Source organism: Branchiostoma lanceolatum, chromosome 7, assembly GCF_035083965.1.
Source record: "Branchiostoma lanceolatum isolate klBraLanc5 chromosome 7, klBraLanc5.hap2, whole genome shotgun sequence".
NCBI lineage: Eukaryota > Metazoa > Chordata > Leptocardii > Amphioxiformes > Branchiostomatidae > Branchiostoma > Branchiostoma lanceolatum.
The window spans coordinates 16,591,867-16,615,841 of NC_089728.1; the positions used below are offsets into that span (position 1 = coordinate 16,591,867).

Consider the following 23,975-nt stretch of genomic DNA (forward strand, 5'->3'; position numbering starts at 1 on the left):
CAGACGACCTGTTATTGTCCTCTTTGTTATGTAACTAAAGCCCCTATCTCACTGTACCCTTGGTACGTTTGCGACCGAGTGATTTGGCAGCCCTCTCAACGAGTTTCATTGGTAATATCGAGTATTTTTACGCTTCGATTTTAAGAAAATATTCTGTTGTCTTTAGTCATAACGTGTTGGAACGGAGGACAAAAATCTAGCTTTGAACATGAACAGCTTTCTCAAACCCATGCTTGTTATTTTATCAATTCCCTGTGCCTTTCACCTTTTTCACACTTCCCTACACATTTGCTACATGTATACAGGGAGATTGTACATGTACGCACTAGGTAATGGTCGTACAATCTTAGGGTTTGATTGCTATATGTAGATGGTAAAATACAGCATGGTACATTGTTTCCCATCAAGTTTTAACTGAAGAAAGAAGCAATTATTGAATGCCCTATATAAAGGGAAAACAATGCAGAACAGGGATTACCTATTCTCCAAGAAGAGGTTAGTAATAAACGCTTGTAAAGCGTGGCCACTACTAACCCCCTCACCGTAACCTCTACTTGGAGAATAGATTTTACCCAGGCTTATTGATAGATATACATTGTAGCTCCAGGGAAATTTATACCATACATAGGTATCCCTCCGCTCCCTCCCTTACGGTCTTTTTCACTTCTGCGGCGACGCCTTTGTCCACCGTAAATGGGTACTGACAGCTGCCCACTGCGTGAATGAGTAAGTAAGATCTAATTAACTTTCCATATAGTATTCATGTTTTTGAATTTCATGAGAAATAAGTAGTACCGCTTACCGTTAATCCATTTATATCCACCTGTTTGTAATCGAACCTTACCAAAGTCGCAGTACATTTGTTGTGTCGATAAAGAAAGATTGTACACTTAATTTTCTATAACAGAAAGTCATTAGATAAGTGATTGCATTGAATCTTCCTTTTTAAACGGCTCTGATGTTCGAGTATTGCTATTAAGACATTCAAACTCTACAAATGGATAAAACTCGGAGATTTAATTCCGGGCGTTTCGAGTGACATCCATCACTCTTCTTCAGCGTCACTAAAATGAACTCGTGCAAACACGATGGATGTCACTCGAAAACGTCCAGAATTAAATCTCTAATTCTAAATAATGTTATCCATCTGTAGAGTTTGAACTGTGTCTTTATATTGTTAACTTTGATGTCTAACTTTCATCATGCAACATACGAGTATTGTTGTTTATGTTGCAGCGGATCGAAACCCCATGTAACTCTCGGAGATCAAAATATCAGTGGCATTAAATGTCAATTTCATAAAGATTACAGCAACTAGAATATTTCCAATTTTCAAGCCTCATAGAACGCTCTGGGTGCCTTTAAGAGTAGCAGTAAGGAACCAGTTACAGAGGACCGTGTTAAAAGAATAGTCGGCCCCAAAGCTGGAGGATGCATAGGGCACATTCAAACAATTGTAGACCTTCAGTTAGAATTGGTAATTGCTATGATTGATTACTTACTTTGTTATGCAGTTTGTGACGACATGTACCTTAGACTGCCCTGGTAACATTATGTCTTTCCTTGACCTTGTTCCATGACACCAGTCGACATGTTTATTTTGTAGTTGCACACCTTAGCGCAGACATGTTTACACCTGGTAACGTTACATCGTTTCATAGGTTAACGTCAGGTGGGCCATTCCCTTAACATTCAGCTAGAATATTCAAAGAAAGCCTCTACATTTCAATACTGTCATATCTAGTAGGTAAACAAGATATCACTTTTCAGATCTGTACCCTACAAAAAGTCAGAGAAGAACAGTACTACAATGGTGCATGATTTATTTCCAACCAAATCAAATTTTCACAACGAAAAACTGAGAAACATATTAAAAGATCCAAAGCATAAATGCCTGCAAAAAATTGCAATACATGTACAACTAATGAAAGTGCGTGTGTATCTAATTTCAAGAATAATTGGACAAACTACAAATACAACAAAATTGCACAGTGCTGGTTTATAAGGTAAAATTGCTTTTTGGGTGTAACACATTCTTAATTTTCAATCAATTACAATTGCTCAAACCATGCAAATCACACATTTTCATGCTACAAAAATAGATATCATATTCTAAATCGTGTCATACCTTAGGACAATTTTGTTTGGTTATGAAGTCCACATTTTCTACATTTCTCAAAATTGATACATTCTTGTACTGTACTCAAAAGTTAATTTAAAAAAAATTACACAGCCTTTAATATCTTCTATACACATCCTTGTTAAAGGAAACTTCCTTTCCTTTCAGTCTTAATGCCTTGACTACTTGTCAATATGACAACTTGCTGTAGTGTATCAGCCCTTTCAAGTATATATAAAAACTCTTTCATTTGCTTGAATATATTTGTTACATTTCATTGTGGTCGTGTGGGTTCTTGTAAAATGACTTAACCAACACTTGACAGAAGTTGAGATCTACAATGTTTTTCATTTAGAGTAAGTGCGATGCTTGTATATTTGTCCGAAAATTGTATGTCATTCCTTTGTATTTTGATATTAAAATTGAATGCCATTTCTGTATGCCTGTGTAGTCTAAGACAAATATATCGAAATATCATGAAAGTAAACAACAAATTTGTAGAAACATATTTGTTAATATCATTTTTACCTTTCATGATAAGTGCATAAATAAGATTATTACTTGTTTTATTAAACTTACTTTAACTGTGGGTTATGCTTTGTATATAATATCATATCCTTGAGAAGGTATCATCCCTTGATCATAACTTGCTAGTAAAAAGACTGTAAAAACACTTGACTTCCAAAATAAAATTGACAAAATAATTTGCATTTATCTCTTCAATAGGATAGTTAGTATCACAAACGGTCAGGCTAAAATACACATATCTGGACCTTATCAATTTGTATCAATTTATTTCATTGTATAAAAAAAACAGCAAAAAAAAAATTAGATCCAGATACATACAATAATGACAATAAAAATTCCCTCGAGTGCCTAAATTATTTTACATATGACAAGTAAGTTTACTTGATGCCTTGAGACAATGGTAGAATAAGTGCATAGCTATTGGACCTCTGCTGTAATTCGCACAAATACAGTAGAATGTACAGTACATATTACGTTTCGCACAAATACGGTAGAATGTTAGCATGAAAATTCATGGTAAAAAAATGACATGTTTATGAAAAGGCCCAGCTATTTCAAAGCTGGCCATACAAAATTTAGCCTTTTCATAATATAGTAGATTGTGTTTATTTGACATTATACAGTTGCCTTGTAAAATACGAGTTTAATTATTTGAGCTGTGCTTTAATTTGCACAAATACAGTAGAATGTACAGTACAAAATCAATACAGTTTGCACAAATACGGTAGAATGTTAGCATGAAAATTCATGGTAAATAACATAATGAAAATGGCCCAGTTTAAGTTGGCCATGCAAAGTTTAACCTTTTCATAATACGGTAGAATTTATTAGTTTATTTTACGTCACACAGTAGTGCCACGCCCCTGAGGATCCAGTGGTCGGGAGACTGCACAGTTCGGAGGTCGACTGCGGCGATGTAGGTGAGGTCAGTTCGTACGGGTTTCTTGTAGATGGGGCAGGAGTAGAGACGGGGGTCTTTGGTACCGGTGGTGTTGATGGCATAGATGTGGATAACTGGCATTTGCTCAAACAACACCTGGGGTTGAAACAAAGAAAACATATTGTTACCTAATGATCAGAACATTGCAGTGAAGTGAAGTGAAGTGAACTTTATTGCTCAACAATCGTACATGGTACATTTTGTACAATGTATGGCATGAAATCAACAATCTGTTCTACAAGGCTAATCTATCCTACAATTCTAAGAACAAAATATTTTCGAAACCAGTGTATTTGTTACAATATATAGTCATGTATGGGTAATTCTGTCTCGCTTTTCGAATGATTCATGGTGAAATTGACCTATGTACATGGATATAGGAGTCGGACATGACAACAGTACATAGAAAATATCGCTCTGTGTACCAGATAGGGTGAAGTTTGTCTTAGTAGTAATAGTCTGTAAAAGCATATCTCTCTCTTTGCAATTCATCACAAAGTGGAATTCATCTTCAACACTTCTTTACCTTTGCCAGAAGTTAATATTTTCGGTTTAACTATGACGGAGACTATAAACAGCAATAACTCAAGAAGGCGTAGATGGATGTTCATGACATTCGGTAGGTGGGTAGGAATCGAGGAGACAAAGGTCAAGTTTAAGAATGGGCCTCCTGGTGGCTTCATACGTTACTGCAGCTTACCTTTTATGTTTGTTTGTTTGTTTGTTTGTTACCAGGATAACTCAAGATGATGTAGATGTATCGTCATCAAATTTAGTAGGTAGGTTAAGTTAGGGTTAGGGAAAAGGAAGGTCAAGTTCAATAATGGGCCTTCTAGTTACATTTCAAATTAGATGGCAGTTGTGAATCAATGTCTTCAAGTGATGTACAATCAGAAAGGGTAAAATATCTATCACTTTAGAATAGCAAATTTCAATTCAATCTAAACCACTGGATTACAATATGATAATACCAGACGTTTCAGATGTCTTTCCAACATCTTTCTTCAGCGATTCAAAATAAACAGAACGTAGCGACGTCCCTCATAATGTCCACGCCTTGTAGCGGTGTGAGGGCTTGCGTGTCTCAATGACCCCAAGAGCTATGCCAGCGGGAGTGCATAGCACCCTTAGCACTCCTGGTAGGGTCACCCATGCTGGACAGGTCAAGGGGGAGAGGCCAGACAAAATGTGGACAACCTCTGCCCAGAGGTGAAAGGGGTTGGCGTAGGGTCAACGTCCCTACCTGTAAAAACGCACCAGTTAGCGAAGCACCGATGATGATAAACCAAGATGACCTCGTCATGGGAAAGGAGGGGCCCCCACACAGGAGGTTTATGACGCAGGGCAGTGAAAGCCGAAAGGAAGCTGCAAGGCCGACCCCCCTCCTGACACCCAAGACAACAATTAGAATAGGTGCATGGAATGTTAGAACCATGTACGAGTCAGGAAGAACAGCACAAGTTGCCAAGGAAATGAGGAACTACAGTCTATCTTTACTAGGGCTCAGTGAAACAAGATGGCTGCAGACAGGACAGCTGAGGCTAGCGACGGGAGAGTTGTTACTGTACTCGGGACACACTGAAGAGGGAGCCATACACTCAGAGGGAGTCACCCTGATGCTGGCCAGGGAAGCACAGAGGGCACTCATAGGCTGGGAACCGGTCAATCCCCCTATCATCACTGCCAAGTTTGCCACAAAAAAAAAGCAACATCAACTTACGAGTAATACAATGCTATGCACCCACAAATGATGCTGAGGAAGAGAAGAAAGAAGAGTTCTACCAACAGTTACAGGCAGTATTGGACAAGGGTAGGAACAAGGACATCACCTTGCTCATGGGCGACCTCAACGCTAAGATAGGGTCAGACAACACAGGTCATGAAGAGGTCATGGGAACACATGGGCTAGGTAGGATGAATGAGAATGGGGAAAGATTCACGGATCTGTGCTCTCTTAACCAACTTGTTATAGGAGGTAGCATCTTTATGCACAAGCGCATCCACAAAGCTACATGGAGATCACCTGACCACATTACAGAAAATCAGATTGACCACATGTGCATCAGCCAGAAGTTCCGACGACTGTGGAGTGATGTAAGGGTGATGAGAGGGGCAGATGTGTCTTCAGACCACCACCTCCTGGTGACGTCAGCACGCTTGAGGCTAAAGAAGCATCCCACAACCACCAACCCACGTAAAAGATACAACGTAGGACTGCTTAAGGACAAGGACATACAAAAATCCTTCAAACTCAGTCTGTCAAACAAGTTTGAACCACTGCAAGAACTCTTCAAAGAGGAAGACACAGGTATTGAGGACCAGTGGCAACAGGTCAAGAAGGGGTGGCTGGACACATGTGAAGAGGTTTTGGGGAAGAAGAAAACACATGAGAAAGAGTGGATCTCCTTCAGCACTCTGCAGAAGTTGGATACTAGGAAACAAAAGAAAGCTGTTCTGAACGCAAGCCGGACAAGATCAGAGAAGGTCAAGGCACAGAAAGCTTATACAGCTGTAGATAAAGAGGTCAAAAAGAGCATCAAAAGGGACAAAAGAGACCACATTGAAGATTTGGCCAAGCAGGCAGAGGAAGCAGCAGGGAAGGGAAACCTGAAGGACCTCTACATAACAACAAGGAAGCTGGCGGGCAAATTCCCACAAGTGGACAAGCCGGTAAGGGATAAAGAGGGTAACCTACTCACAACAACAGAAGAGCAGCTGAGAAGATGGGCAGAACACAATCAGTGATCTACTCAACAGACCAGTTCCAGAAACACCTCCAAACATTCCACATGCAGAAGAAGAGCTACCCATTAACACAGGAAAACCCTCCAAGATAGAGATTAAGAAGGCCATAATGTCACTCAGGAACGGGAAGTCAGCAGGACCAGATGACATACCAGCAGAGGCACTCAAAGCAGACCTAGGGAACTCAGTCAGCATGTTACATAGTCTGTTCAGTAGGATCTGGGAAGAGGAGCAGGTTCCAGCCGAGTGGAAGCAGGGTATACTGGTCAAACTTCCAAAGAAAGGGGATTTAAGCAACTGCAGTAACTACAGGGGGATTGTACTCTTATCAACAGCGGGGAAAGTTTTTAATAGAATTCTATTAGAAAGAATGAGGGACGCTGTGGATGTCAAGCTGAGAGACGAACAAGCAGGCTTCCGGAAGAGTAGATCCTGTGCCGACCAGATTGCCACCTTACGCATCATAATAGAGCAGTCTCTGGAATGGAACTCACCACTATACATTAACTTCATAGACTATGAAAAAGCCTTTGATAGTATAGACAGAGCCACTCTGTGGAAGATACTGCGACACTATGGGATACCGGAAAAGCTCATCTCTCTTATCCAGAACACTTACAGGGACATGAGCTGTAGGGTAACACATGCGGGGCAGTTAACGGAGAGCTTTGAGGTGAAGACAGGAGTTCGTCAGGGCTGCCTACTCTCGCCGCTTCTTTTCCTCCTGGTCATCGACTGGATCATGAAAGAAACTACGACAGGAAAGAGGAATGGGATTCAGTGGACACTCTGGACACAGCTTGAGGACCTAGATTTTGCCGACGACCTGGCACTCCTCTCACACAACCATATGCAGATGCAGGATAAAACAACTTGTTTAGACACAGTATCGGCGGGTACAGGACTCAAAATCAGTAAAAAGAAGACAGAACTCATGAGGATCAACACGACAAACAACACACCAGTCATGTTTGGAGGGGAAGAGGTGAAGGAGACAGCATCCTTTGTGTACTTGGGTAGTGTGGTAGATAGGCAAGGGGGCACAGACAGAGATGTAATAGCCAGGATAGGCAAAGCAAGGGCAGCGTTCATCATGCTAAGGAAGGTCTGGGCCTCTAGAGGGATACATAGAGCCAGCAAACTCCGCATCTTCAACTCCAACATCAAGTCAGTCCTCCTCTATGGTTCCGAGACATGGAGAACAACTAAAGCCACACAGCACAAGATACAGACTTTCATCAACACCTGTCTGAGACGTATCTTCAAGATTAGGTGGTGGGACAGGGTCAGTAATCAGGAGTTGTGGGACAGGGCAGGACAAGAACCAGTTAGTGTCCAGATCCTTAAGAGGAAATGGTCATGGATTGGCCATACCCTTAGGAAACCAAGCTCCAGTGTCACCCAGCAGGCCCTGACATGGAACCCACAGGGCAAAAGGAAGAGGGGAAGGCCTAGAAACAGCTGGAGGAGAGACACGGAGGACGAGATGAAGAGTATCAGCAGTAGCTGGCAGGACTTGAAAAAGAAGGCCCAGCGACGAGTCCAGTGGAGAAGCATCATCGGTGGCCTATGCCCTGGCAGGGGCGAAGGGCCAAAGTAAGAAGTAAAGTAAGCGACGTACTAAGTCTTATTTTGAATCGCAGAAGAAAGATATTGGAATGACATCTGAACCATCTGATATTTTCATATTGTAATCCAGTGGTATAAATTGAATTGGAATGTTATTCTTCAATTTCCTGGATGACTAATATTCACAAACAAATCTATCATTTCTGTTTCTATTCAACTCTCAAGATATTCAAACACCAGGAAAATAACTTTTGATACATATTTCAAAGATAAGGGAGACTTTCGAGACTTTATTGAAGAAAATCCATTCATGATTTGCCTAAAGAAACGTGCTAGCTTTCTACAATTTTGAAAAGTATGACGGAGAAATGTCAGCGTACCTTGGGTTTCTGTTCGATGAGTTTGGAGTTGCGTCGATCCCAGCCGGCGCCCTCCAGGTACAGTCCGTACACGTACACGCCTTCCATCGGAGGCTGCGCCACGTCGTCCCTCATCCACTTGGTGACGTCGTTATAGAGGACGACGCTGTCCAACGCCCAACCTTTGTGTGCTCTGGTCACCTCCTGTGAGAGACATGTGTAATTTCCGTTAACATTAATCCGCCGTGTTACTGTAGATGCAGAAATGTTCGTGGTTGTTTTTGCGGCGACCGTTTCACCGCAAACTTAAAACCATCGCAAACATGTTTGTCCAATATACTGCAGCAGTATGTAACTATAGCGCTGCTGCAAACTTGAAACCACCACAAACACTCCATTTTCGCCCTAGCCTTAACTTATTTAATAAATGCATTTAAAGTACATCAATCTGACACAGTTGAAAAGCAGTGAGTTTGGGATATCTTTAGTGCAGCACCCCCCGGTATGCACACTTTAGATATATACAGGAGTGTATTATATTGGGGGACTTTGGGTTGAAGATCTGCTTGGACGTATCTTTTCAGGGTTGCGGAATTATTTAACCTGGTGCAATTATGTTTTTCAGTGTACGCTATTTATTTTTATAATAATGCTCTACCATGGTGGTAAAGGATCGGTCCAGGAATGATATGGACAAAAATAGCAGCACTGAAAATGTCTGGTAATGCTAACTTCATATTGGTAGTTGCAGAAACTCAAACACACAGACAGACAAGCCATAAAACAAACAAATAAAAACACCCTCCAGATTAATTTTGGACTTTCTATTGCACTTTGGACTAATGCTTGTAGCCTCTGACAGCTTATACTTACAGAGATGATATTTTGTGAACAACTTCCTTGCCACTTTATGGATCATAATGACCCCCAGCGGGGGTCGTCACGCGCCGTTGAAAATCGAAAAACCTTCAGATTTTTCCCGAAAATCTTCAGATTTTATGGAAAATCTTCAGATTGTTTGAGATAACCTTCAGATTGTTTGCAAGAATCTTCAGATTGTTTTGAGATTGGTTTCAAAGAACCTTCAGATTGTTTCAAAGAACCTTCAGATTGTTTCGAACAATCTTCAGATTTTTTAATGTGATCTTCAAATTTATGTTTCAACTTCCTTTCATATTGATTACTATGATATGAAAATTGATATGAATGGTTTTATTGTTGTGTGAGTTTTGTACTTTTGATGGGAAAATGGATCTAACCAATCCTGATTAGCTCCTTTCACTTGCAACTCATGGCTTTAAAGTCGAACAGTTTTTTGTGGGCTTAAGGTGGGGTACAGGCATGCGGCAGCACTTCTGAGGTGTCTTGAAAATACTATATAGTGTCACCTGTGGCTCTTGATTTTTTTCTCCAAGTACCTCTGTGCAAGACAATAATTTATGCAAATTTTTATGACATCATGATGACGTCATCAACAATTACAGGGCCACGCCCCTTTTTACAGAAGTGGTTCTTCCTCGCTAACGATCCAATGTACAAAGCTAATATTTTAGGGACAGATGCATAATAATGCCATTGGTAAATACACGGGCTCCTTTTTTAATATCTTTTTAAATTAATTTTTGGTGAATCTTTTTCATTAATTTAATGAGAACCTCCTTCTGTGGGCCCTCACACATTATCAAAGTATCAAAATGCTTATGCCACCCGTGAGAGGCAAGTTCAGGTAGTAAACCACAGAACAGCATTTTTATTTCTGCCCTATCATATACAGTTTTGTCAAACTTTTGCTTTTAAAATGATGCTGTAGAGGTAGTATTGATAAAATTGGCATTTAGTAATCGTAAAATGACCCCAAATCGCCATTATTTGCTTTTTTCCCAATCACGCAAGCACTAACAGTGACATACGGGTCAATAACCTCTGCAAACACACTATTTGACAGTCAGAGCAGTGTTTACAGCCAGGCCAGAGAATCCAGCTTTCCAGAGGGAGGGAGGGAATAGCCAAAATGGAGGCCCCTGATTGGTCAGGCTGTTCCAAAAGGTATCGGCACCCAGCCAGAACCTTGGAAACTGTAACTTTGCCCTTGAAGTTTGCGGTAAACTGATAACCTATGTAGGAAAATGATGCCAGGTAATGAAAATAGACCTATACATCTAACAAATCAGATAGTTATTTCGTCTAAATATTTTTGTTGAAAATGTGCTGCCACAAGCCTGTACCCCACCTTAAACAGAGCGACCTGTCTTTAGATAGCGCGAACTTAGCGAACATTATGTAGTTGTTAAACGGAGTTGGCAGAGAAATCCATGTTCTCGGGAACAACAATTTTGATCAGAGCCTCATATCGAACCTGACTGCAATATTTATCCTCGTTCGCCCCTCAAGCCCTGGATAACAAACGTACGCTTACTATTGTTTTGGTGGTATAATGATGAATACTGCATTTGGATGCAGTTGTCATAATGCCGTGGGTTTGACACTAGATGAAAATAAAAATCCACTTGAATCAACTGTCAGTTCTACATGTGTATTGTTGACAACCGTACGAATGGTAATAACTCCTCATTATTATAATAAATTACCTATGTCAAGTCATGGAATTTTACCGCTTCCGAGACAGCATCGGCTTCCAATGTGATGTGCAATGTAGTTATACATATAAATTTCCATCACTGGTTGTGTTACAGGTACTAACTTGTAAATGACAGCAGAAAATTTGTGATTTCATAAAACAGTCGTGGGTTCAAAATTTAGCTGCTATGTGTATTGCTACTTTGCGGTAGATATTTGGCTTGTTCATTGTTATTGCAACCATTTGATCAACCTGGGTTATAGGTCTTCAAAGATGTGTTTTATCCATGACATTTTAGTTTTTTTAAGCTTGCATGCAGTTGATATATCATTATGTGGCAAGAATGCAACTTAACTTCTGAAGATGCCTCAGGCCTGGAAATAGTGGGTGCATGTGCACCTGTGTGCACCCAAAATTGGAGCTGTGCACCTAATTTTTGACTGTGGGTGCACCAGTGCACCTAGATATTTTTGTAGGCTATAAGGTAAGGGTACTATTGTACACTAGTATACGGAGAATACAGAAATGTAAGTATCTTGACTTACTTGCCTTTTAGACAGAATAGCTAAAATTACCCTTCGTTGTATTCTACTTGATGTATCTAGTTAGCTATAGAATTACAGGTTGTAGTTCTTAAGAGCGTTAAACTTTTGTTTTGCTGACATTCAACTTTATTTTATGTGGTGCACCCAAAATGTTTTCTGTGCACCTAATTTTTTTTTTGTCGGGTGCACCAGTGCACCTATTTCCAAAAATGAATTTCGAGCCCTGTGCCTTCTTGTTAAACATTGTGCATGCAATACGAAGCAGTGTTACATCAAGTCATCTCCAAGCAGATAAAGAGAGTTCTCTCACCAGCTGCAACAGTTTGGGATCCATACACAAAGAAGGATATAGATAAACTCGAGAGGGTGCAGAACCAAGCTGCCAGATTCTGCACGAACAACTATGAAAGGGGCGCCAGTGTAACAAAAATGAAAGCAGACCTGCAATGGATGTCACTTGAGGACAGGAGAACAATGTCCAGACTTTGCATGATGTACAAGATGACTAATAAACTTGTGGACGTACCGACTGATAAGTATCTAATGCCAGCTCAGAAGAGGACCAGAAATAGTCATGCTTTTAAGTACCAGAGTTATCAGCCAAGGATTGACGTGTTCAAAAATTCGTATTTCCCGAGAACCATAGTAGAATGGAACTCGTTGTCATCAAGTACTGTAGGAGCTTCATCACTAAGTAGCTTTAAAGAACAGTTGCAGTCAGATATGCAAAGACTAGGTGTAACAGACCGTTCGGTGTAATATGACCAGCTGCTGTCGCGCCGCGTGCCTGCGAAGCTGGTGTGTTACGCCTGATGGCGGTTATACCGGCTATATAGATACAGATACAGATACAGTGGAAAGACTTGCTGAACCAAGTTGTGTTAAACAAGCTGGACCCTACATGTATATCTTCTTGGAGATTTATGTTTGCCAGGGTATCACATATAGGGCAAGCATACACGTGTAGATTCAAAATGATATAAAACATGTATGAGTGGAACTTGGCTGTCACCTCAGTATCCAACTACACAGAAAACAGATGCAGAAAAGTACTACCACCTTCAACATTCATGACTGGCACAACCATACAGTAGGTTAGAATACACCTACATTGTAGGTGTAGCTCCTTAAGACACCATGCACAGGATTTGTGTGTTGTTTGCCAAAACTCTATTATGCTTTCCCTACTTTCAGCATTCTATGGCTCTCCATGTGTCAGCATAGATGGATTCATACTAATTATAGGCCTAGACAAGACTTGGAAGACATCTCTTCAAGTTGTCTTTGATTGAAAGTAAAATTTCTTACTCATTTGTTGGTTTCTCATGTTTTGCAGTGGCCATTATTCTGTGTTGAAAGGACAGTAGCTGTTGATATCATCTATTTAGAGAGGTGATGACTTGTTAATAGCTTTTTAATTGATTGGGAGGAGAAGTCATTTCCCACTACTCCGCCCACTCCATTGCTACTGGACTTGCTAACTGTAGTAGCAGGCACAGCTTGAAATGATTATTTGCTGCTGACTACAAGATCTGTAAGAGAGATATGGAAACTTTAGAACAGATCATCAGTACGGATATCATCCTAAGGAAATCTTTGAATGTACAATAAACATTAGGGATATTGCAAAGTAGCCCTATAGCACCCTATTACATACACTTGAGCTTCACTGTATAGCGGACTATACCCTGTAGTGTATAGCGGAGTACCTCGGTCGATTTCTACTATTTTCCCAACGATAGGACAGGGCCTGGTAGAGGCTGTAAATTTGCCCTGTCAAAATGCAAGGAAAACTGTCTAGATTTCACACTTTTCTGGGAAGGGTGCCCACAAACCCCTACTTTGCAACCTTTAGTGCTTGCTGTGATGCTATCACCGTACCAATTTGCCTTCTGCACCTACTCTCCTACCTGAATTGTGTTGTCTCAGGCATAGCCTCCTTTGCAAACTTTCTAGTTGCTACTGGCATTTATTTCTAGGAGAGCGCGGGCAGCAGATAGCATTTCTCCTTCAAAAGAATCTGGCCCCAGTGTGTTATAAATTACGAATCAGTGCTCCCCCCCACTCCAAATTTAATGCCAGCACCACCCAGAAAGCCATCAAATCTCATACTCTCCAAGCAGGAGTCCAGCTCCGGCTGGTGTTTAATGTGTTTTGGAGAGTTTTGGGCGGGCTTTATATTTCATCCGTTTTCCTGATATCACCCAGTCAAAATAGAAAATGTGACAAAAAGCCAGGTAAACATATCAAAAACCAGCCGGAGCCAAACCTACGCATGTATTCTTGGAGAGTAGCTATCTCAGATCCTAGTCTTGCCTGGTCTTCCCATCTGGGAGGAACCCCTGCTGAAATCATTATTGACACAAGACAGTAAAGAGAGAGTAGAGCTGCCATCCAAACAGACATCCAGCAAACTATTTGCAATGTTTTTATGCAATTGTGAGTTAATAGTGCCAATGATGATGATGAGTTAAGTGCCAATGACTTTAAAAAACTAGTTCTATAATGTATATGTACCAAGGAATATACTGCACATGAAAAGAATGGGCTCTTTCCTAGGGGTAGGAAGATATGATCAGCTTGGATGACTAATTAGTTACAGGACTTCCTCCCCTGGGCATTCCCAGGCCAAGAGTTTCCTTGTTACCACCAGCCACCAGCTTGTGGAATCAAGGATCCTTCAATGGTGGAATCTAGGAGCTGGGGCAGGGCCATTCAAGGAACTCTGCCTGGGCTTTTCAGGATCTTTCAGCCCTTTGCCTGGGCTTTTCAGGATCATGACAGATCTGCACCAACTTCATGTACAAAAAAATGAATTGAGATAAGCAGTGATCTCAAAAGGTAAATTTGTATTGATGAGAAGGTTTGTTTTTTCAAGCATGATAAAGTCAAACCGTCTTGAGGAAGGTAGCGCCTGTTGTGGACTGGTCTATTTTCTTCCGCTGTGCTCGTGCATCAGCTCCTTCCAATGTCGATCTAGTTGAGATTTGAACTGGTTTTGCTGGTCTGACTACACTCTCCGGTAGAGAGTGCCAAATGTTTAAGGTCAAACAGTATCAGTACTACGATGATACAAATCCACCAGACAATTTGGTGATCATCATGTGTTGGTGGCAAGAAGTTTTGAAATTAAGAAACGATCTACCCGTATGTGCTCTTGAACATTTAGCAAGAGATAGAAATGAAAACAAAGGGGCAGAAGGATGTGCATTCACACCCTGTTTATTTAGAGACTTTACTGAATGAAATATTCTTCTTTTTACACAGCTTTCAAAGCTTTCGGTATAGCCTGGATGCCAGACCCCCAATCTCCAAAATATCTATCCCACGGTCTGGCATTCAGGCTGAGCCAGGCCTGGGCTGAGCTGAGTTTCAGCAGGGCCTCTTCATGGGCTGTTTATGATAAAAACCCACTTCATGCAAGAGGTACACAGATGGTCTCTTGAGACTAGACTCCCAAAGAGGAGATCTGATCATGATAATAAGCCCAAGCCCAGCAACACCAGAGAGTAGAGACCACAGGCAGTGCCTGGGCAATGCTGACAACAGTACATCTGGGATCAATCAGCCACCAGTTTATAGACTTGAAAATATAGCCTCTACCAGGCCCGTCCTGTCTTTGGGAAAATAGTAGAAATCGACCAAGGTACTCCGCTATACAGGGTAGTCCGCTATACAGTGAAGCTCAATCGATACTTGAACTTCACTCAAGTTCACTGTATAGCGGACTACCCTGTATATCAGAGTACCTCGGCCGATTTCTACTATTTTCCCAACGATAGGACGGGGCCTGGTAGAGGCTATTGAAAATTGTCCAGTACTGAAGAATAACCAAATTTACCAGTCTGAGAAGTTGGGCAGAGAATTGGTTTTGCTAGCTTAAGTTGACACAACTGTTGATAAATCCTTTGAAATGGTATTATATTTATATTCGACCAATTCTGAGTCATACCAAAGACTTTGTAAAGATGGTACATACTTGTGAAACAGTATGGAAGTTATACACACTTCACTGCCAGTGGACTAGCCCCCTGCTACAGTGATTGCACAACAGTGTGGCCCAGGGCTATGAAACGGAGATGGGCACCGCCCTATACATCAATAATGGTGTGGGAGGATTTAAACAAAAAATTACATATCTACAATTCTTCTTTGGATCCACCGGTCTATAAAGTTTATATATAAGGTCTATATGATATAGTGTGCCCTGATGCTACAATCCTTTTTTGGCCAAGGAGTCCTTGGCCAAAAAAGGATTGTAGCATCAGGGCACACTATATCATAGGCAAGGACAAACAGTCCTCATGGTTGGATAAGGCAAACATTTCTTAGCTTTAAAGTAAAAGAAGAAGAAAAATCCTTAGCCTCTACCAGGCTCCGTCCGATCGCTCGGAAAATAGTAGTAATCGGCCAAATAGAGTGAATAGTATGCCAGGGGTACAGTGAAGCTCAATAGGGGACTACCCTTTATAGCGGACTACCCCTGACACTCTATTTAATTATTTGGCCTATTTCAACTATTTTCCCAGCGATTGGATGGAGCCTGGTAGAGGCTAAGAAATCCTGGCGATGGTGTTAGAATTGCATAGACCTGTGTCATCCCAGTTAGCTTACGCTTACATGTACCTCAGTCTGCAAAACAGTCTGAGGAAAATTCATTACGCTTTATCATTAGCTATTTATTAATAGTGTAATGTGGCTTTGTTACGGCTCAAATATTTTTAGCCAAGCACGTTTTGATTCCAGGGTCACCCCCACTCGTGTTGGGCTCTTTTACATGCAAAGTTTGATGCCCAGAAGCTCCTTTACTACAACAAGGGTGCAGGCTTTATGTACCCCTCCAATGCAGTCTCCTTCGGAATGCTGATATGATACACTGTACTAGCATACTACACCATCTACATGTACCATGTCTACTGTATGGCTCCCATAGTTGCTCCAAGGTCACAGGTTTAAAATCATTGATTTGTTGGCCTCCTTGCTGGCTAACACTAAATCTCTACTAATAGTATAAGGGTACAGGTGACACGTCATATATAAAGGACCATTAGAGAGACGCATATATGCGTGCCATGTGGAAAGCAATATGTCAGACCCTACATTTGCTTGAAGATCAGCTGACACCAACCAAGCTGGTTAGAGCAAATATGGACAGGACTGTACCCAAACTACCATCTGTGTACCCAGAAGTAAGCTGGGGTAACACATCTTTGCTCATACAGTACAAAGGAAGCTGAAATTTTGTCACTGCATAACGATGGGCTTTCTTGACCAACTTTGTCAGACAGGAAAGCCATCTGGGAAGGTGTTTCTCCTTTTCACTATAACCTCCTTGTGTGACCACAATGTATTGTTCCTAGCTTCCCCCTTTCATAAAGTTGGTATAGTCCTGGAGGCAAATGGTTTGTCTTCGAATTCTCCCCAGGGAGGCCTGCTCTCAGCTTTTACTGAAACCTGAGTGAGTCACTGAGTGTGAATGCCTGCATTTCATTCTCTGGGCTTGCTCTGGCATGGGAGGAGCTATAGCAGGCTGTGATCTGTTCTTAATGATGTGCTAATTGGTCATCATCTCTGCAACAGTTGAAAGGAATTATTTGCCAGGAAATTATAGAAAGTTAGGTTCTATTGTAGTTGTAGTGGTACCGAAATGAAATGATATGCAGAACTTTCTTGAAAGTTGGAACTGAGTGCAGAATGGTGTAAGTTATCTCAAGTGGGCCCCTCTATGACCACGAAAGAAATGAGACTAATCATGAGGTCACCTTTTTCCCACCACGTTTACAGACAAGAAGAAAACTACTCTCTTCTTAACAATGACAATGACAATGACAATAACATCACACACAGAATGAATGGGACCCAATATTAGTTAGAACTACATGTAAGTGTCAGTGGTTAAGACTAGAGTAGTCACATGTTATACTGTTCATCATTGTCTGTCTGTACTTTCCGTGTTACATGTACTTGCAATTAAGCCTTTGGCCATGAACTTTCTCTTTAGTCATCATCATAACAATATACCTATCAACCCCATCATCTAGCCCAAACTCTAGGAACTAACAAGGACGACACTCGGGCTACCCATCATCTTCCTTGCATATCATAACCAACTAGCTTGAGTGTCATTTTGTTTCAGTTCCAGGCTCTACCCTTCACCAAGCAGTCTGAGATCACTGCCATTCAAGTGTCTGGAATAAATGTATCTGTCCAGATTCTGGCCTAGCATGCTGATTGGTCCCTTCAAAGCCTTGTCCTTGTCACTCAGCTTAACGACTTTCTCCACATGGTATCTCTGTAGGGACCACATCTTACTAGGGACCACACTTCTCAGAAATGGCCGAAAGAAATGACCAAAAACATGGAGTTGATTTAATGTCATACATCGACAATGAAATAGAGTTTTCTTCAGATCTTTGTAAAATCGTCATGATAACACTTTCTATATACCAAAATGCAGGTACTACAGCCTTGTCGGTAAATAAGGTCTTTCTGGGATGGGGTGATCCCTGCTGAGATAGCATATGGAGCTCTGACAGAAGGGACCAATCAGCGTGCTAGAAAAGAATATGAATGAACTAGACAACTCGAAATAGGATTTCTCTCAACATCTCTCAGCCAAAATGATGATGATGATCCCTGAGAAGATTGAACAGCAACAAATTTTTGGGTTCTCAGCACTCAGATTAAAGAACAAAATATTGAGGACCATGTTTAGGCCTTCAGAGCACTCAGTTTTATTCCAGCAGTTTTTTTCTGCCTGTCCTCTGATGATGTCTGTCTGCTATATTTTTGTCCCCTTTCAATGTCCACAAATCAAGTAACCGGTGTGGCCAAAACACTAAAAAATTATTATGTTAGCTTTCCTTTTTGGGCTGTGTTTGTTTCGTTCAATCAACCACGGCCCCTGGGGAGCCAGGCCTTAATGAATGTCATAGTCCTACAATCATAGGTTCCCCTCCCTTTCAATTAAAAAGCTATCAACAAATCATCTCTGTCAAGTTTTGCTGGACACAACATACAGTAATGGCAGTATCACATGCAGTGCCGTGCACTGACTAACATTTATGTGGCTCCAGATTTAGAACTAAGAAACTTTTAGAATGCCTGATCATTCATTTCATTATCAATGCCTACCCATACTTTATTTGAGTTTATGTTCCTCACTGTCACTGTGTTTAAAGCTGTTTTTCGCTACAACTAACTTTAAAATAGCTATGATACACCCTTGCTGAGAAGTATATATTATAATATTACAATATTGCACCGCACAATCTTTTATTTCTTTTTGAAGTTAAAAAAATTTTCTAGTCATCCTCTAAAACTGTAACAAACAGAGTAACAGAGCAACGTTAACGTTGTATTGTAACATTACACAGTCAAGTTCATTTTAATTCAGACTAGGGATTTTAAGGCTTCACGTTCAAATTTATACAGCCCTACCGTACTAGAAGTTTGATTACATTGTATATTATTTTAGACAACTTCAACCACCCTAACATTGCCACTGACAGAAGTTACCATGACTGTATCTGTATCTGTATAGCCAGCTTCCCAGGCACGCGGCGCGGCAGCAGCTGGTTATATTAAACTTTTGAACATATGACTGCAATCGTTCTTTGAGGCTATGCAGTAAAGGTGTTCCTACAGTATCTGATGACAACGAGTTCCATTCTACTAATCGTTCTCAGGAAATACGAATTTTTGAACACATCAATCCTTGGTTGATAACTCTGGTACTAAAAGGCATGGCTATTTCTTGTCCTTCCACTCCTTCATGAACAGAATGAAGGAGTGGAATGACGACAGCTAACTTCTGCCTCTTTTATCCTACCCTGGCTACTATCAAAAGCTACAACATCAAGTGTGTTACTTCTGTCAACCTCGCCACCTGCCACCATAAAATGTCCACTGGCAGAAGTTAGCATGATGTCACCTAACTTCTGCCAACTTCTTCCACCTGCCAAAGATACCCCAAAAATAGTTACTCATTGACAAGTAAGTGGATAAAATTTTGAAACAGTCAGACGTTTCAGACAGTATCCACTGTCTTTCATCAGTGTCTTTCCTCCAAATAGATATGTTAATGAAGTAAAGACAATTTCAGATTGTTCAATAGAATAGTAAGTTAAGACAAGGTTGTATGCTAATGAATCAATTAGCTCATGTTGTTTTAGGAGCTAATGTCCCGAACCAAAACTAGGTACTCATCTACACCTAAGTGAAGTGAGTGAAGTCGTGTTAAGTGCCTTTTCCAAGGACACAGCATTGGGGCAGATCAGTAGTTTTGAACTCGGGACCTGTCAGTTCTGGGCGTAACACCCCACACGGTGCCTAAACTTTATTGCCAGTGGGCAGTTCATTCCATCCTGGTGTTCATTCCACTCCTTCACGAAATGTGGAAGTCCCAAAAACACTTGTAAAAAAAAATGACGAAAATAGCCCTGTAGCCTGTGATACGATTCTAAGTCATGTAGTGTCTTAGTGTCCTGAAGTGTCCGCACTACTTAATTAAAGACAGGTCGCTCTGTTTAAGCCCACAAAGAACTGTTCGACTAAAAAGCCATGAGTTGCAAGTGAAAGGAGCTAATCAGGATTGGTTAGCTCCATTTTCCCATCAAAAGTACAAAACTCACACAACAATAAAACCATTCTTATCAATTTTCATATCATACTAATCAATATTAAGGGAAGTTGAAACATAAATTTGAAGATCACATTAAAAAATCTGAAGATTGTTCGAAACAATCTGAAGGTTCTTTGAAACGATCTGAAGGTTCTTTGAAACAATCTGAAGGTTCTTTGAAACCAATCTCAAAACAATCTGAAGATTCTTGCAAACAATCTGAAGGTTATCTCAAACAATCTGAAGATTTTCCATAAAATCTGAAGATTTTCGGGAAAAATCTGAAGGTTTTTCGATTTTCAACGACGCGTGACGACCCCCGCTGGGGGTCATTATGATCCATTAAGTGGCAAGGAAGTTGTTCACAAAATATCAACTCTGTAAGTATAAGCTGTCAGAGGCTACAAGCATTAGTCCAAAGTGCAATAGAAAGTCCAAAATTAATCTGGAGGGTGTTTAAAGTACTTCACTCCCTTTACTCGAGTCCAAGAATAAAAATTTGAACTGTGTGTGTGTGTGTGTGTGTGTGTGTGTGTGTGTGTGTGTGTGTGTGTGTGTGTGTGTGAGTGTTTCTGCAAGTGGGTTTTTGTGGTTAATACTAATTTTAAGAATGACACCTATCTAGTAATGTATGTTGAGATAACTTGCCTGTCTCATGGCTGTAAGGAATCCCTGTGGGTTGAAGAACCCAGTCATCCAGAAGCTGTTGGGTCTCCCGTTGAAGAGCCAGTTGTCGAACTGTGCGTTCCTCTCCAGGAGCTCGGTGAACCAGAACCCCAGGGTGGAGGAGGCCCAGGAGATCTTCTTCCACTGGGCGGGGATACGGGCGTCGTACATGCAGTCTAGGGCATCCCGCAGGTTCTGTAACAGACAAAAAAACTTTCATTGTGAAACATCCTTTCTGTATTCATAAACGGGTAAAGGTAAAGGTACATGTAGTCCCATAGACCTTTTTGAGGCCAAAGGGGCACTGGGTTGTTATCCAATGTGTCTAGGGTACAATATTGGAAGGCAGAGCCCAACTCTCTCCTGGTCCACCACCTTTTACCTCCCCAACCAAATTTATGTACCCATTTTTACACCTTGGTGGAGTGACGTAAAATTAGGTTCCATGTTTAAGGCAAGGTGCCTTTATCACGTTAAAGGGATTTTTTTTAGGGCTAGCAACCCCTTGCTGTAAGTAACCCTCAGCTACTGAAACAGCAAGGAAACCACAAGGCACTACAAGGGTCCGAATGAATGAACGAACAGATGGACGGATGAACAAACGAACAAACAAATCTTTCTCCCCACCTCGTTCATGATGATAGTTCCGTCGATGGCCAGCTTGAGGTCCTTGAGCGTGTTCCTGACCAGCGTGATGACCCTCTGCATGCGGTCCACCTCCTGACGTAGGAAGATGTTCATGGGGGCGTACGCACCCATCTGTTTCAACCTGTCTTTCACCTGGGGGATGGGAGAGGTATACCAATTAGGGTTTGCATATTAAGTTAAAAGTTAAAGTATCCCAGAAATCTTGATAAGACACTTAGGGGTGGCACCCATCTCTATTTCTGTAGCCCTGGGGCCACACATTTGTGCAAGTCACTACAGCAGGGGGCTGGTCCACTGGTAGTGATGTGTCTTTGACTTCCATACTCTTTCCCAAATGCTGAGTGCTAAGCTGAGAAAGCAGTACATGTATGTACAATTTTTAGAGTCTTTGGCATGATCTGGCCGGGGATCAAATTCATGACCTACCGCATGCAAGGCAAACACTCTACCCACTATAGGCCATTGCACCGGTCAACATATGCATGCTCTTTTCTGTAAGGTCTAGGCGACCTACATTTTTGCACGAGTAGCTGGCTTTCCCGTGGATGGATTTTGAGGAATTTTCGATGAATTAGAGGGACAAGACAATTATGCAGGCATTTTCAAGTAACTGTTACAGTGTCATTATTGGGAAAGTCTGAAAGGAAAGCCAGATCAAAAAGCCCTATTCATTCATGTATATATCAAAACTTATGGGGACATGTACCTGGCTGACATCACCAAATTCAATCAGTCATGCAGGCACTTTTCTGTAAGGTGTAGGCAACCTACAATAGTGCATGTAGCTGGCTTTCCCTTGGATGGATTTTGAGGAATTTTCGACAAAACAAAGGGAATAGACAAGTTAGAAGGTGCAAGTCATGTATTTCCAAGTTAATTTTTGGGAAGGTCTACAATGAAAGCCAGCTCAAAAAGCCCTATATTCATATAGTATATTACTGTAATTCTTGTTTCTTTCACAACTTTATGTTCAGCGTTTTCACGGTCACCTCAGAGTTTGTAACGTGAACTTATCATCAACATAAAAAAAAACTGTTGTAATTATATATGATTCAAATCATTTGGCACCATTGCGAAGTTTAAGTTCAGTGAAAATTTCAATTTTCCTTACACCGTGAAATTTTGCTACCATGAAGATAAAGTAAATTACAGTATATCAGAACTGATGGGTACATGTAGCTGACTGACGTCACCAAATTCAATCAGTCAGTCAAGTAGCTGTCAGCACAGCACAAGTTGCAAACGGTGGGACAGCCATGCACTATGACGGATTTATGTAAAACAAGTGAGACCTATGTCCTAGGGGTATATTTAGCATCATATTGTGAATAGTATTGTGAATATTTAGCATAGTATTGTGCTTGTCAATTTTCAGTTTTATTCCCCTTTAACTCAATGATTTTGTTTGACAAACCTCAAATGGGATGTAGTCCTTGGGTAGTTTGTCCAGCATGTCATCAGCCATCCTGTAGACGATAGCCTCCCTGGTCTCCCCAACTCCCCCGGAACTGTCCTTGGGCTGGATACTCAGAATGGTGTCAAGAACGTCCTTGGCAACGGTGCTCGAGTGTCTGGAAGGCAGTGAAGAAAACGTTTGAGATCTTAGAACACTTGATGCAAGTTTAAGGACAACGACAGAAGTTTCCAACCATATTTTCCTATGGGTAACAGGGTTAGAACCAGGGCTGTCTCCAAGACCTGTCCCTCCGTCCCAGGACGGAAATTTGCTTTTTGCAACAAAAATTTCACCCCATCCGTCCCCAAAATATCAGAACTTTATGACATGAAAATGACGAAAATGTATTTTAATAAGCTTAAAATCATGACATACATGTATTTAACGATAAAAATCAATAAAATGGGCCCCTTTAAATAGTGAGTGAGATGGACAAATCTTTAAGCTGGAGACAGCCCTGTTTAAAATAAAAGGTAAAGCAGTCATCCTCTATTGAGTCAAAGCTTAATGACTATGGCTGATAGTGCAAAATTGCAGATCATCAATGCTCACATATTGGCCAGAGCACACTAAGGTGGACCCTACCGTTTCTGATGAGCGTAATGGGTTCTTTCACATGTTGGCTACTAAGGGGGAAGCATATTTCCCTTTGGAAGGGACGTTAAGCTTTAGTGTTGTGTTTGATTTTCATACTGAGAATAAAGTTCATTTGTCACAATTGTAAAATCAACATTTAGATGCCTGTTACAGATCCTATGTATGATTATAGAGCAGCTCAATACATTGCACTGCTGAATGTATAGATCTACCACATGTCACGTGTTCTATCTCCATAACATGACGTCACAGAAGCAGTGGATTGCTCATTCCTCATCACAAAGACTGGTCCAAGAGCTTATCAATCGAAAATTTTGGTAAGTCCAATCTTTGTGTTGGAAATTTGCACTTCAACTTTGATTCAGAAATACTGCAGTTGTATAAAAATGTCGCAGAAAGATTCACTGCTTCTTATGATAAATACTTACGTGATTGCAGCATTTGGATGCAGCCCGAAGACCTCAGGAGTGGCCGAGGTGGGTAAGCCGTTGATGTAGTCATGGTACTGCTCGATCTTCTGGCACTTCGGAATCACATAGCCCTACAAATACAACATTTTGATTAGAAATGAGATGATGAATGGTTTATTTATTTCACACACA

The 23,975-nt window shown here is 41.0% G+C and overlaps 1 protein-coding gene across 1 annotated transcript in view; it reads right to left on the bottom strand.

Moving 5' to 3' along the window:
* Window positions 1-3,188: 3,188 nt before the first annotated feature.
* LOC136437921 (dynein axonemal heavy chain 5-like) overlaps window positions 3,189-23,975 on the bottom strand; it is a 120,211-nt gene continuing 99,424 nt past the window's right edge. The window contains exons 74-79 of the mRNA XM_066432503.1: window positions 23,802-23,914; window positions 22,735-22,891; window positions 21,300-21,452; window positions 20,655-20,867; window positions 8,282-8,464; window positions 3,189-3,683 (exon numbers count right to left, since the gene is read on the bottom strand). Of these exons, the coding sequence (XP_066288600.1) occupies window positions 3,480-3,683; window positions 8,282-8,464; window positions 20,655-20,867; window positions 21,300-21,452; window positions 22,735-22,891; window positions 23,802-23,914 (1,023 nt within the window). The 3' untranslated portion in view covers window positions 3,189-3,479. The remainder of the gene's footprint in view (window positions 3,684-8,281; window positions 8,465-20,654; window positions 20,868-21,299; window positions 21,453-22,734; window positions 22,892-23,801; window positions 23,915-23,975) is intronic.